Source organism: Lagopus leucura, unplaced genomic scaffold (genome assembly GCF_019238085.1).
Source record: "Lagopus leucura isolate 7727_CA_CO unplaced genomic scaffold, USGS_WTPT01 Super-Scaffold_797, whole genome shotgun sequence".
Lineage (NCBI taxonomy): Eukaryota > Metazoa > Chordata > Aves > Galliformes > Phasianidae > Lagopus > Lagopus leucura.
Genome location: NW_024962259.1, coordinates 4999721 through 5015743, shown reverse-complemented (window position 1 = coordinate 5015743; position 16023 = coordinate 4999721). Strand labels below are relative to the sequence as shown.

The following is a 16023-nucleotide window of genomic DNA, read 5'->3' as shown; positions in this document are numbered from 1 at the left end:
TTGAGACAACAATACGCATGCACCAGCATGGGGACAACAGTACGCATGCGCCTGTCCGAGAATGCAGTACGCATGCGCCCGTTTCAGAAAATCACTACGCGTGAGCCAATTTGAGAACAGCACTACGCATGCGCGAGTATCAAGAACGCATTCCGCATGCGCCACTTTAAGAAAAACACTACGCATGCACCAGTGTGGAGACAATACTACGCATGCGTGACGCTTCAGAAAATAGTACGCATGCGCCAGTCCGATAATGAAGTACGCATGTGTCTGACTGAAGTGAGCATTGTGCATGCGCCAGTGTTAATACCGAACAACGCATGCGCCATCTTGAGAGTTGCAGTACGCATGCGCCAATATCGAGTATTCACTACGCATGCGTCGTTCTGCAGACAGCACTACGCATGCGTGTGTCAAAACAGCATATGCCAATCTAGGAGACGCACTACGCATGCACCGGTTTGAGACCTGCAATACGCATGTGCCAATCTAGAAAACGCACTACGCATGCGCCAGTTTGAAAACAGCAATACGCATGCACCAATCTATAAAATGCACCACGCATGCGCCAGTCTGGAGACAGCTCTACGCATGCACCAGTGTTAGTACTGGACTACGCATGCGCCTTTACAAAGAAGATGTGAGTATGCACCAGGTTCAGAACAGCATTACGCGTGCGCCGGTTTGAGAACCGCACTATGCATGCGGCAATATGGAGGACGCACTATGCATACACCAGTTCCAGAATAGTACTATGCATGCGCCAATCTTTAAAACGCACTACACATGCGTCAGTCTGCTGAAAGCATTGTGCATGCGCTAGTCAGGAGACAACACTATGCATGCACATTCCTGCAAACAACAGTACACATGCGCCTGTCCGAGAACGCATTACGCATGCTACAGTTACAGAACGCTACTAGGCATGTGCTGTTTTGAGAACCGTAGTACGCATGCACTTGTCTCAGAGCAGCCTACGCATGTGCCGGGTTCACAATTGTAATACGCATGCGCCGCTTGGATAACGGCACTGTGCATGCGCCACTCTGAGAACGCTCTGTGCATGTGCATGTCCGATTACAGCACTACGCATGAGCGAGTTTCAGAACACCACTATGCATGCGCCGTCTGGAGATTCACACTATGCATGTGGCAATCTCGAAAACGCATTACGCATGCTTCTGTCTCGAGATTACAATGCGCATGCGCTTGTATTGACATCACAATACACATGCCTCAATCTAGTGACAGCACTCTGCATGCGCTAACCTAGAAAATGCACTACGCATGCTCCTGTGTTTGTACCAGACTACGCACGCACCCTTGCAAAAAAAGAAAAAAAAAAAAACTGCGCGTGCACCAGTTTCTGAACAGCACAACGCTTGCGCTGGTTTGAGAACAGTAGCACGCATGCGGCAAACTTGAGAACGCACTAGGCATGCGTCAGTCTCCAGATTACAGTACGCATGTGCTATTATCGATTATGCACTACGCATGCGTCAATCAAGAGACACCACTACGCATGTGTCATTTTTTTTTAAAAAAAAAAAGCACTGCGCATGCGTGAGTTTAGAACAGCACTGCGCATTTGTTTTTAACTGCACTACACATGCGCCATCTCGAGTATGTAGTACGCATGCGTCATTCTGGATAAGGTGCGCATTCGCTCGTCTCGTGAACGCACTATGCCTGTGTTAATGTAGAAAACGTTCTGCACATCTGCCATTGGATAAAGCGCACTGTGCATGTGCTAGTATTAGAAAAGCACTACGCATGCGGCTTTCTTGAGTCTACACCATGTGCGTTTCTCGAGACAATGGTATGCATGTGCTAGTAAAAAAATAGCACTGCTCTTGCGCTGTGTTTCAGAACAGCACTTCTCATGCACCAGTCTTCAGCTATTATGACGCATGCACTAGCCTTTAGCTATTACTGTGCATTCTCCCCGTCCGTATATTACGGCGCATACGGTAGTCTCGAGCCCGCACTACGCATGCGCCAGTTTCCAACTAACACAGCCTTCCCCCGCCTGTTTTTGTTGTAGTTCCGTGCTTTAGCCACGTGCTGGCAGCAGAGACCCTGGAACGAGCGTCACTGTGTAAAGTTACATTGTCCAGATAGAAATGATTATATCCAGATATTTGATAATCCCCACAGAAGCTAATAAACTTGCAAAGATTAAGGTAGAAAGAATCGAGCAGAGAAGGTGATGTTTCATATTATAGCTAAATTGACTTTATGACTGTCACTTGAAAGAGGCCACTGCCTTCTTTTAGTGTGATCTCTACTCCTCATCTGTTTCCTTTTGTAGTGGAATTGCCAGGTCATGGCCTGAACCAATGGTTGAGCACCAGATGAGGAGGCGTGGCTAACCCAGGAGCTCAAGTGCATGCACCGCACCTGAGTGAGCAGGAGGAATAGAGGCAGGATCCACCCCTCCTCATCCTCATTTACGAGTTAGGAGCTGAAGGAGCAGCATCTCTCTAGGTAGAGAGTGTGGTCTTGAACTATCACTGGTTGGCAGGAGTGAGCCAGTTTTTTAATTATTTTATTTTAATCTGCTATTGCTCCATAGTGTTTGTATCCCATTGTAAGGCATCATCATCTTTTGCATACATACAACTTTGCACAAGTTCTGTTTGTCATCCTGGTGAAAATTCACCTTACATGTAAGCTGAGCTGATGGTGAGCTTCCTCCTAAATGTGCAGGCCAGACCCACCAGCCTGCAGCTAATTTTGCTGCTTCCCCTTACTCCAGACTATATGGCAAGATCATAAGGCACTGGTTCAGATACAGAAAAAATTCCTTCACTTACCAGCATACATTTATCTGCTTGTACCTGTGTTAAAATAGCAGGATGTACTTGTCTGTAAAACTATCAGACCCTTTCTACAACTAGCGAATTTTGGCATGAAATATGCAAACTCGATGAAGGAACTCATGTTTCAAGAAGGTATACAACCTCAAGCTCAGGCTACTATAAAATAGAATCCTGTAACAGGTACAAATTTGTGCATTCAAATGTGGAAAGCTTTGACTCTATTTTTAGATTCAAGACTTTCCCCTCTGAAAAGAAACAGGCCTGCAATGGCTAGGAGACATGCTGCCAGCATAGCTACTGGGGACTTTTTTTCAAGCACTGGAAGCCAGTGTTAACAGCAGATCAGCTCCTGCAGTGAAAGGGCACTATGATGCCAGACCCCAAAGATTGTAGAGAGCACAACAGAGAGAGAACATTGGCCAGACCCTTACTGGCAATAAAGTAATAACAGCCAGTGAGCCCTTTAGATGCTTCCAAGCATTAAGAATTAGCTCTTGGAAACAGCAAGTCACTAAGAGATCCCAGACAAGCAATTCAAATGAGAAATAGAGGTAGGCACAAAACTTAAGGACTTCGGCAGCAGCTGAAGCCTCTGATCAGAAACAAGCTGTTATTATTACTGTCATCTGAGAGGCAGATTAATGCTAACAGCAAGACTCAAAAGGCAGTTCTTGAAGGTGGGTGTAAGGATAGGCGGCAGCAGATATAGCTGCTTTAAACCACTTTTAGATCACCCAAGAAAGGTAGAGATCACAATTAAAAAATAAAGAAGGAACCCTGACCCCTTTCTGAGGGTCAGGGCCTGCTGAACACTCCAAAGGAGGCAGTTTTCAAGTAGAGATGCTTCCATTGCCGCTGTCAGACCTTAAATGAGGTTAGGGAGGAGTTGAGCAAGGGTCCATCCTGTCTGGTCCCACAGGTGAATTGTTTCCACCTGTGCTTGCAGGGTTAGCTATGCCCCTCCAGCAGGTGCTCAATGACTGGTTCAGGCTACAACCTTACAGTTCCCATTACAGGGAGAGATACAGAGGGATTTTTTTTCCTCTCCATGTTCACAAGCTGTTTAGATATTGATTCAAGAATGCATCCTTCATGAACATTCCATTATTGATCTTACGTGGTAGGAATTTTCTGTTAGCGTAAATACAGACTAGTTTTCAAAGTCATGCGGGAGTCCTTCCATCCGCTCCTGATCAGCTCAGAATTTAATTGAAAGGTCAGTGTGAGTTCTAGTCTTCCTCCTGCTTTGCTCCTCTTTCTCCTGTATTTTAAACATAGTACTTCTAAGAAAGAATTGTTAATGCCACTTCTCACAACTATAAATCAAGCAGCTTATTCCAGTGAGTCCTTCAGCTGTAGGTTTCAAACAAGCACTGCTAGTAAGAATCTGCCATATTTCAATACAGAACTTAGCTGCAATCCCATTAATAGTCTGCCTTGTGTTTTTAAGAATATAAGAAGCTTGGATATGTAAAGTCCATTTTATTTTTAAAAACAAATTCATTTAGGGGTATATAAATTATGGTAGCATTTTTGAGATTTAACTTATTTGGGAGGAATGGGGGTTAATGAATTTTTCAAGCTATATAGGCCAAAAGAGGAGAGATTATATTAACCACTTCTGCCCTGAGCAGGACTGCTACGTCACTTAACCCAAGCCTGCCAACAAATGAAATACTCAGAAATTGCATTAGAAGCTGTCCATCTGTGAGGAGCAGAAAGAAGCAGCCAGATGCACCACAATGATGCACATGGTCACACCAACTCAGAAAGTGATAATTAAAACATAATTTTCTGTAAATTTGCAGTATCAAGGTCTGGCACAAGAGACAGAGTACAGCAGGCCACCTTCCTGTTAGTCTCAACTCTGAAGATGTAGAAACAAGGAAATAAGGCTAGGAGAAAAAAGGAAATGGAAACTAACATATCATATCCCACTCAGTCCGAAAGCAGGCTCTCCAAAACTTCATGAGAGATAAATTAGGTCTCAAAGGAGATACTAATACTTCTAGAAGTAAGGGTGCTCCAAACCTCATCTGAACTCTTCAACCATATTCTCTTGCAGAATAGATGAGTGTCACTGTGTTATCCCCAAGAAATAAAAGATCACCCCATCTTGCTCAGGAAGATAAGAGAGCCTAAAGTAAGAGGGCTTCCCAAGGCAGGTTTCTAAACTATGCAAAGAACAACAACTCAGCATCCAGTCTGGGAAGTTTTAGCCTTCTTTCTGAAGTCAGTGAGAAAATGAGCAACAATAAGCAAGTTACACAAAATATACAGGAAAATAATTCTTTTTCTTCTCTGGAAAAGAAAGCAAGCAGCATTAGAGGTCAGGCACAAGGAACAAATTAGTGTTTTTAAATCAAATTTTTAAGCGTAATGAAGTGCTGCTCTACAGACTTTCAACAGCATCAATTCATAATCCCTTGACTGACTATTACAGAAACACCGTCAGATCAACTTCTCCTCCCTTCTGCATGTCATCACTGAAGTTATTTCAGGACAAACCAGCAGATGACTTTCCAGGCACTGGTTGCCATCTGAACCAGCGCTCTTTCCTGGCAACCTAAGGCACAGATTGCAGGACATTGATACAATCAACTTGCTTGCCACACGCATCTTCTCTAAGCAATCATCTTTCTTAATGAAGCCGTTGAATCTGCAAGAGTGTTCATTGTCTCTGCTGCTCAAAAAATTCCTTGCATTCCTCAAGGGGTAAAACAGGCATGAGCCTGTTACCTGTATGAAAGGAGTTGCTAATGCAAAGAATGGATATGAAAGCAGACAAGGATCACAAAATGGAATTCAGAGTTTTATTTCCAAAAAGATCAACATTGTGTTGAACAAAAAAAAGAAAAAAAAAAAAATCAGGTTCAATTAGTTTTTCCTTTGATTTGAATGGCTACAAAAATAGATTCTACTAAAATCCATGAAGCCAGTTAGCAGTACCACAGCAAACAAATACCAAAGTTACTCATTCAGATACCACATAACAGTCACAGGAATCTAGCATATATTATTTCATGTTTTGTCTTTTTGTTAGGTAAATTTATAAACTGTTCATTAAGGCTGAAATACCCATATGATTTAAAAAAATGGTACAAAAAATAATTTTATACCAGTTGGAGGTAACAGTGCGCATTTATTAAAATCCTGCACCAACGCAGTAGTATTCATAATTTAAAACCCAGCCCAGTAGAAAAGAGAAATGTGCAAACATTTAAAAGTTAGATGTACTCAGAAGCTTGTGGTGCATTAGACCTGGCAATCCACTTCTGTCCTAATGTAAGGCAGGCTCCAAGAGATGTCTAATGAGGCACTAAAAGGGGAGGCCAGGGCAGACATGCATATGCATGAAAGTTGCAACTCAGTAGCCTGTGATACAGGGAACACTGCTGTGCTCTCCCCAGGGACGGTTTGCCCAATCAGTAGTATTATGGCACGCAATCCAATCCCAGAAAAGTCCTTGATGAATTCTGGTCAGTCTGCTGTGGGATATAAGAAAGTAAAAGCCATTTAGAAAACAGAATTTTAAAGTTAATGAGAGAAACTTGTATGATGCGCATCAGTGTGTCACTACAAGAATTCACGCTGGGCCCAAAGACTCTACGAATATGCATCTTCGCACACACACTTCTATGATGGATGTGAGATTATTCTGAAGTACAATGTCCTGCAAAATAACTCTCCTACTCCCTGCCTCTATCTTCTGCCCATGGGTGTTCATAATTAATACAGACTCATGTTGCTGTTGTCACTATTCAAACCTTTTTTTCAAGCGTAAAGGGAAGAAGAGCATCCCGTGCATTCTGTTCTGCTTAGTAAGGGCATCCATTTATTTGACAGTCCTAAGTTTCAACAGGTTATAGCTGCGAGCTCTGGCTGCCTTTCATGCTTGTTTCCCGTTAAGAGTCATGAAGGAGCCTTCAAAGGACTTCTTTTTATTCATTTAAAACTGATCCAGCATATTTACTCGTGCGGCACATAATGTGCTGAACAGTGGTACTACAACACACAGCCAGCAGATTCCCAGCCTGAAAATTCAGACTGGAGTTCTGCACTACTGCAAACCACTTATATCAGCTGAACGTTTATAATTTTGTGTTTTTCCTTTTCTACTTCAGTTGGCCTGAAATAACTTTTGCCTCACCTACCTCCTCCATTACTTAGTCTGTGTCCTACTGGACTTCTTGCCAAATTTCTTTCTGCAAAGCTCCTGCAATGACACAAGATAAGTTTTGTTACTGTGATGCAATACAAAGACATTCTCTCCCAGCTGCTGGCAGAAAACCAGGATTAAGTAGTATCCAGAGCAAGTGCACAGAGCAGAGCATGTCAAGCAGTCACTTATCCTTATGCACCAGCAGTTACCAATCCCACCAAGCTTCCTGCATCCACTGCAAATAGTAGTCCTTTGTCTACATTTCTGTAACCCCTGGCACCTGAACATCAGTATTCTAAGGATACAAGATAAAGCCCCGCACCCATGGTGGTAGCTTAGCTCTACTGTACAGACAGAATGGGAGCAGAGATACTGAATATGTCCAAGTGACAACTGTCAAGCCAGGATTAAAATTCCAGAGTCCCATCCTCGGCCAACTAAGCCCATGTGGCCTGACCTTAGATCAGTATGGGTTGACACAAATATAAACCTGTATGCGAATAGTCAGAGTCCTGTTCCTTTGGGATGTGGGAATGTGATCTCTCCTGCTTTTCGGAGAGAAAGAGACAAAGCATTATTCATTAAAAATATATATATATATATATATATATATAAATTGGGTTTTCTTTTTCACGGGGCAACACGTGAAAAAGAATCAGCATCTCTCATACTCTTCTTCCTTTGACAGTTTGTCAACTGGCTCTAGCACAAGGAGCTCTACCACCTTTTGTTGGGCACTGCCCTACTGTCACTAGAAATGCCCTCCTTTGTCACCCCCCCACCCTTAGAAACACAAGTTGGTAGATACTCACCCTCTTCCCCCCTCCAGAGTACTCTGGATCTCCTTCAGGACTTCTGGAAAGCAGAGAGTTAAAACAGTGAGCTAAGACAGCAGAGATCTGCTTTCAAGGCAGCAGACGAGGTGCATTCCACCCCCTAGTAGAGAAGCCTTTAAACTTGCTTCCTTCCAAGGGAAGTCAAACCTTATAATATCATTCCCTTTCAGTAGTACTGGCTTTTACTGAATAGGCTGGCATAAAGGATGGAAGCAGTCACGTGCTAGATGAAGTGTTGCCAGCAATGGTGTACATGAGAACTAAAATAAACAGTTGATTCCAGATGTCATTTCACACAAGCCTTACTGGAAAGTAAAGGTTCTTCTCTTAACACTGTGGTGAATGCAGCTAAGTGTAAGAACTCCCGCCTTAGGGCACGACTATCAGCCCAATCCCTTATTTCTTCTAACTCACGGGAAAACAAACACAGTATTTCCACCAGTCTCGCAGAACTTCAGATTACTTAGGATTGAAGGCTGGAACTCAAAATCCCCAGCAACTTTCTTCTTTCCCCATCAAGAAAGGCAGATGCCCTGATTTTAGCACGATTTCATCTTACTCACTTTCATCATTGAGTAAGGCATGATCCATCAGCCTTCCAGAATTCCTTTCTTAAAAAAAAAAAAAAAAAAAAAAGTAAACTAAAATTAAAAAAATAGAAATCTGAAAAAGTTGAAAAAAAGCTTTGATCTAAAAACATTTATCCTTTCCCGTACGGAAACCGTCAGGTCACAGCCTGACCCAGTGATTGAGCACCTGGTAAATGGGCATAGCCAGCCCCTGCCAGCCAGCCAGATGGAAAATTTACCTGGAGGACCAGAAAGGGTGACCCTGAGTCTGCTCTCCCTAAGCTCATTTAAAGGCTGGCAGCCTCAAAGGAAGGATAGCTACTCAGAGATCACCTCCTTTGGGATACTTGGTGAGCCTTCATCCTCAGAGGGGATTATGACTGCTACCTTTCTTGGGTGATCTGAAAGTGGCTTAAAGCAGTTATATCTGCCACTACTCATACTTACATTCCCACAACAGAACTGTTTTGATTTTTTTCCTCATTAAGTAACTGTTGACTACAATGAATGCTTCACAACTAATTCTTAACACCTCTCACATACAGAGATGGTATTTTTCCAGCAAGACTATTCAGTTAACAAAACATACAATCTGTAATATCAGACATATCTTCTTACAGTCTCTTCCAGCAAAAGCTGCGTTCTACTCTGTCTAGGCAGCTTTGCCACACCCTATCTACCTTAGTAACTGCTGTGTCCAGGCAGGTCAGAATCTTTCCCTAGTTTCTCTTCTTACTTTCCCTTTTCTTAGGCAGCAAATAACATATTTCCTATTTCTGCTTACCATCTTCTCCATAGTCACCTGAACTTCTTCCTGAACACCTGGGAAAGGAAAGGTGACAGAAAACAAACACTGACTCTGAGAGAGTAGGTGCAGAGAATTCACAAATCTTCTTGGCAGCTACAAGAAATTCCACTACACGTTAACTAAACGGCTTGTTAATTAAGAATGTAGTAAGGGCTTGATTATTTGTTGGCGATAAAGAATTCTATGGACCCAAGAGAACCTAAATAGTCTACCATTATGTGCTGAAGTTCTGAGAGGAGGAACACTAGATTTTCTCTCAGAGCAATAATTTAATTTCTTCAGCAATGAATAGCCCTCCAGGTCTCCAAGAATCAGGTGTCAGTCTGATAATGTTAGAGAACAAGTAACACAAGCTAGAGCTTAGAGTTGATGACTCTAGTTTAGGGACACAACTCCCAGTGCTTCCCTGCTTTGTCCCAGCAGCTGTACAGAAGCAGGAAAACCAGCACGGAGAAAGTTACATTTCCTCATTTCAATACATCTAGGAATGTTGTCATTGAAAAGCCTCCACCAACATGGAAAGGGAGACAAAAGAACTCATAATAATGCTTGCTTGTGTCAACTGCAACACAGGAGCAGATCCCAATGTTCAGATGCAATCAGTATGCCGAGTTTTACAGTCTTTACCTGGATTTTCTTGAAGCATTCTCCATGACAAACCTACTGTGCGCGTGATTGTTGCTTGAAACTTCTGGCACATCCACAACACACCGGGGCTCCACTAACCATTTGGTAGAAAGGGAAAACCTCTCAAACTCTGATGGTGAGATGAGATAGAAGCCTATAGAGGATTGCAAATATATAAGCAATTCTCGAACCCAGGAAAACAGAGATTAGCCCAAAAAAAAAAAAAAAAAAAACAAAAGAAAACCACCCTATATTCTAAGGGTACTCTCTGGCAGAAAGAGCTTGCATTTTCTCCTCTTTAAATAAGGTAGAATCGTTGAGGAAGACATTACCTCAGTTTCCCAAGGATTGGTTAGCCTAGAGACTGAGCAATATTATGTTGAAAGATAACTACCTTGCAGTACTCACATTCCTGAAAAGCAGCAGAAAAAGATGTAAAAACTGAACTACAAAGAAGAGACGAGTCTTCAACAGACATAAAATGTCGGATGCCAATTTTTACATTCCTGAGCATTGAGCCACAGGTAACAGAAGACACAATGCAGCTATTTTTACCGTTCCTGCTGCTCAGAGAGCCTCTCTCATATCTCCAGACACCTGGATGATGGCCAGAACAGCTAGTTCTAAACATTAAGCCCTACACTCACTATTCCATTGTTTCAAACATGCAGTAGGGTCAGATATTCTGGGAGAAGCATGCCTTACCTTGGCCATATTTAGTGAAAACGCAGGATGCAATGCCACTCACATCCTCTTTACGAATGCAAGGGTAGCGAATCTGTAACTTCAGGAAGGGCAGTGAGATGATCTGAATGTCTCCCAGGTTAGTCAGGACAGTCAGGTCATTTTCATTGTAATCATCAGTCTTGCAGCTGCCAAAGTTAGCAACCATCACTTTTCTTACTCTACAGCCTTCCAGTGCTGTCAGTTTGAGCTTCAGTTTTGAGCTAACCTTGGGCAGTGTAAAGACCTGTCAACAGAAACAAGACATTGATTCTTCTTCCTGAACAAAGGTACGGCTGCACCCCAAGACATGCGCTGCTTGTTCCTTTAACAGTGTTTTCATTCACAGTGAATACACTCAAGTGTAATCTGAGTCAATCTGACTTCCCATTCCTGGGACAAGTAACCTGCTACAGCCAGTGTTACAATCTGTTTCTGTTCTGAATCTGCTTGTTCTGATAACAGGGGGTTTTACTCTTCAGGCCGCAAATTGCATTTCTCTACTAATTATTTCAAGATCCTTTCATATTTGGCTACAAATTTTTACAGAAAAAAGGGGTTTACAATGTGCAATCTTCTGTATTTAAAAGCCTACAGCAAGCTACTTAGAGCCTTCTCTACACTCACTGGCTAGCATACCAAAACAAGAAACTTTTTGGTTGCTTCATAGAAACACCTACCAACTGTTGCTTCTGTGTAGCATTGCAACCAACTAACTAATCACAGTTAAAGCTGTTTCCCAAAAGCAAAAGGTACCTCACCTGAAGAGTATTAAAAATATTGGAATAAAATGTATATGTACACCATGCACATCGTTATGCAGAACATCCAATTCATCACCATACACCTAATTCATGGACTATACCAAACAAAAATGTCACCCCAGGGGTGTTATAACAGTACTGATGAATAAGCACTCCCAAGAGTTCTCCTGCTACTGAACACTGTGCAGGACTCTAGCAGGTTTTAGGCAAGAGTCCACACAAACCTCCTGAATGATAGTCACCTTAAATTGCTCTTCGGATACCACCAGTAGTTGATGGCTGCCTTGCATATCAGGGCTCTTAGAAAGGTCATGTGCTACTTCCAGAGGTTCTGGGAGAGGTATGTTGCGCCCATCCAAGACAAGTATACTCACAACAGGTGCCCTGTGCATCAGCTGAATTTCTTTGGCTAACAAAGCAAGATGAAAAACAAAAAGATAACAGGAGTGTAGTCAGAGACATTGTTAAAAACCTCACTCACTTCCTCTTAGAGGTGGAGACCTATATAACATTTCCATAGAAACACTGACTAAAAAGATTTAGGAGTTGAAGGATATTTGAACATAAATGGTTCTTGTTAAACAGTAAACATTATTAGTAACCATAAAGATAACAGGTAGTACTGTCAAAATAAGGTTTGTGCACTGTGGCTTGATATTAAACTTCAGTGGCAGCTGATGTAAGTTTAGATTTCTGAAGTTAGTGGGAAATAAAGCTAAAGTACATCACACAGTACTGCAGTTCACTTACTCTGCAATTCAGTTACCATAGTGTCATCTAACTCAGATGCTGCTTCATTTACCTCCACTCTCAAACAGTAGTAATTGAGCTACCTTGCCTTCCTGTTTTTGTGGTTCAAGACATGCAACTCATACTTACACAAGCGATAGGTCAGATCTACAAGGACACTAGCTTTCACAAAGCATACTTACCCAGCTCTGCCCTGACAGGTTCATCCATCCTTCTCTCTGCTGGTGGAACACGCAAACAGAAGGCATAGACTGTACCTCCATTGGTGCCTGCCCACAAGGATGGGCAGTGGCGGGAGCCTACAGCAACAAGAGAGCTTGTGAGCTAGTCACCTTAGACACACACAAGTTATTTACATCCTCCCTTTGTTTGCATCCTAAATAGTCTTACATTGGGCAGGCTTGCCAGGGAAACTACAGGTTCTTAGCACTTCTCTTTCCAATATGCCTCTGTCAGAAGCTCTTAAGTGTGAACATAACATGTGAGCAAAAGGAATGGAATGGTGCTTCCATCACTCACAACAATTACTGCATCCATTTTTCACATTTGTATCAGAGACAAGCAAGGAAAAGCTGGGCACAGTATCAGCTTGGGCTCTGATGCACAGTACCAATCACTCTCAGCAAAATTAAATTCTCTGCTGGGGCAAGGATGAACTTCAAAGCAATGAGATAAGGAAAAGCTTATACTCACAAGCCAGAAGTCATTCTATCACCTTTGAAAACCATACATATAGACTGCATCCAAAGATGAACTACTACTTGCCTTGGATTAGCCAGCAGACAGAATGGGTAGACAACAATTTTGCATGTTAACAGATGCTCTTTTCTATATTAGTTTTTTGCTATAACACAAAGTAGGATACAGAAGGCACTGAAATTTCCTGGCAGTAGATCCTAATGCATTCCTTGGCAAGAGGAGGAAAAAACTATCCAGAAGAAAGGAGATGCCTTTTCTACTCACTGTCTCTCAAGAAGGTATCAGCAAAATATAAGGTGCGCACAAAGCCACTGAAAGAGTCTTCTGCAGATCGGGCTTCAATCTTCCGTTGGACTGGAGCCAGTTCCATTTCCTGTAACATGCCCTGATCAAATTTGCCATTTGCTTCGTGTGTCTTCAAAGATGAGGAGACATAGGGATGAGAGTGAAATAGTAAGAACAGCAGTAAAAGGGAAAGCACCTTCATAACAGTGATCAGATATATTCTGAATCATAGGTTCAACTTGAGAAGAGTATATTTTCACTAAAATCCTATTTTTATTTAATAGGCAGTAGCACTGTAAGTCATTTTTGCCCTTACATACCAATAGATAACAGTATGTAAATGATCTCCTGCTCTAGGCAGTCTAAATTGGAAGCCTACGTGTTCCATGCTGTGAGCAAATGGAACGCAAAAAAGCAAACCCCTCACCTCTGAGGTATTTCCACCAACTCCTCGTCGCTTCCTACTGGACACTCGGCTTCTTCTAATCCGCCTGAATGACTGACGGAGGGACTTTTTCAAGGACTTCACCCGAGACAGCGGGCCTTCTAAAGCCAACTGATCACTGGGATGAAGCGTACATCTGAAAGAAGGGAGACACACCGTCAGTTTCTACTGGGTGACAAACACTCCCAAGAGTCTAACAGGACATACACAAATGGCTGAACAAGAATATGTCTACGTTCTTGAAGATCCTCAAGGACAATTGAGACAGGGCTTGTTATACTGATTGCTCTTAAGATACCTCTTCTCAGTTAGCAATTTCACATCATCATGAATAGGGGATTACTCAGAAAGTAAGATACTTACTTGACAAAAACCAGTCGTCTCTGCTGGTGATCAAAAAGTCCAAAGCCATGACTAGTACCAAAGGCCACAAGCTTCCATTCAGAGTGAAGAGCCAATGAAGTGACGACAGCTGGTGGTTGACATTGGACAAGGACAAATGGCTGAAAACCAGCTTCAAATCGAACAGGTCCATCTCGAGTCTTCAGTTTCTCATGACCTTTCCATCGATAGCCCTCTTGGTCCTGCAGCAGATCTGCTTCAACATGATCAACAACATGTTCTGCACCTTCATCATTCAGTTCCATTACCAGTACCTGAAAGAAAGAGGACAAGTTCTGCTACAGCTTCTATTGTTCAAGCAGTCCTCCGAGCTGCAGGCCCTCTAAGCAGTTGAAAAACCAGAACACTTCTCAGAGCTCATAAGGAGTTAAATAAAATCTGAAAGACAGATCTGAGAAAGTAGAGAACTATAAAAAACACTTCCAGCAACTGAACCAATTTGCCGCTACAGAAATAGACATTTCCAACTTTAACGTATCTTCAAGTTGCACTGAGACAATCTGCACTAAAAATAAGCTTTATTTCAGTACCTGCCCTGCTGTACCAGCTACAGCCAAGTATCCACTGTATTTACACAGGTAGATCTTCTGGATCCCAAGTCTAGGATCATCGCTATAAGGGTCAAAGGTACCAACCTAGATGAGAGAATATACAACAGGTAGACTTTGCAGATGCATTAATGATGCCAAAAATCAAAACTGCTCAGGTTTTCAGAAAGCTTCCACATACAACAGCTATCTTACCTTGCGAAGAGGAGGCCATTCATCCTCACCCATTGTGTTCATGTTATCATTGGGATCAGCATCTGTGAGAAATACTCTTACTGTGCTTAGCTTATAAAGGAGATGTAAGCAGACACCAGATGCATCCCAAAACCGCACAGTGCCATCTTCATGTCTGTATGAAGAAAAAAAGGCTTTATAACCTGCATGACTAAGTTCTGTATTTACATTGCTCCCTTTGAACCAGTCTGGATTACTGCCTGCACATCTACACTGGTGTTTGTGAGGCAGAATGGGTAACTAACTCTTCAGGATCACAAGTAAAACAACATTATAGGATAATCTGCGGATACCACAACCTGTTTGCTCAGAAGCAGAAGATTTTAGCATTATAAAGCTAACAAACCGAGCTTGGAGATTTGTGAAGTTGCAGCCTTCTCTCTACCAAATAAGCAGACATTAATCTTACATGAAAGCCTCAGTTCAAAGGACAAAAAGCAACTGAAAATGGCTCTGTGACTTTTTATTTATTTTTCTAATAAGTACATACCCTGTGAGAAGCAAGTCCCTCTGAGGAGGATCAGGAGCTATGTTGGTGCCACCATCAATTGGCCATGGCTACAAACACATTAAGAGAAGACAGTGACTTCCTAGGTAGTGACAGTGTGGAGAGAATATCAGCCAGGAGGAGAGCATGAACTTCAGTGCAAACGGAAGTGAAATAGTTCTTGCTGCTATAGCTTTTGTTAGGATTAGATGTTCTGACACCGGCTGTGCTTTTCAGTGTAAGACACTCTACACATTTCCTCAAGAAGCTGAGCCAAAAGCTCCATGCTCCTAAATGAGAAGTTTGTTATAACTGACAGCTGAGAATGCTAAGATTTCCTTTCTAGCTTGTTAAAGCCTGACAAAAATAACGTATTTTAATACCCCAGCATGAGTAACTGTTGGTAGTGCTCTGGAAAAAAAAAAAAACATTCTCAACTCTATTAAGCAGCAGGATGTCTGCTGATGACTCATCCGTCCACATGCAGTCAACAGTGCAGATCACCCACATAACGAGCAGTCAAGCTCTTCTTAAATATATGGGAACACGTGTACCTTTAAAGCTGCCATACCATATTTGAGTAGTGAACATTCTGCTTGCTCCCAGCACTAATAATCCTCTCCCAGAGTTTCAGTGGGATGTTAGAGACATGGTGTGAGCAAGTGATGGCTGAGCAGTGGAGAGAAGCCAAGTATGGAGGATGGACTGCTGGCCAGCCTGCAGATTTTAAGTCTATAACTATCAGCTCTTCTTCTGCCAGCACCACCATAGCAGAAGGGTCATCAAACTCTGCAGAAACAAGATTCATTGATGTTGACAAAAATTACTACCCAAGATTAATATAAACAAGCTTCTGATA

The 16023-nt window shown here is 42.3% G+C and overlaps 1 protein-coding gene across 6 annotated transcripts in view; it reads right to left on the bottom strand.

Annotated features, from left to right (window-relative positions):
* Positions 1–5674: 5674 nt before the first annotated feature.
* LLGL2 (LLGL scribble cell polarity complex component 2) overlaps positions 5675–16023 on the bottom strand; it is a 35603-nt gene continuing 25254 nt past the window's right edge. For 5 of the 6 annotated variants that reach the window (XM_042865105.1, XM_042865107.1, XM_042865102.1 and 2 more), the window contains 16 exons: positions 15736–15953; positions 15168–15235; positions 14639–14792; positions 14426–14530; positions 13857–14149; positions 13476–13629; positions 13028–13178; positions 12247–12363; positions 11557–11723; positions 10533–10797; positions 9828–9981; positions 9177–9214; positions 8387–8434; positions 7800–7842; positions 6980–7041; positions 5675–6313 (listed from right to left, as the gene is read on the bottom strand). In XM_042865105.1, coding sequence (XP_042721039.1) covers positions 6306–6313; positions 6980–7041; positions 7800–7842; positions 8387–8434; positions 9177–9214; positions 9828–9981; positions 10533–10797; positions 11557–11723; positions 12247–12363; positions 13028–13178; positions 13476–13629; positions 13857–14149; positions 14426–14530; positions 14639–14792; positions 15168–15235; positions 15736–15953 — 2045 coding nt within the window. In that variant the 3' untranslated portion in view covers positions 5675–6305. The remainder of the gene's footprint in view (positions 6314–6979; positions 7042–7799; positions 7843–8386; positions 8435–9176; positions 9215–9827; positions 9982–10532; positions 10798–11556; positions 11724–12246; positions 12364–13027; positions 13179–13475; positions 13630–13856; positions 14150–14425; positions 14531–14638; positions 14793–15167; positions 15236–15735; positions 15954–16023) is intronic. The other variant, XM_042865103.1, reaches the window with a different exon arrangement.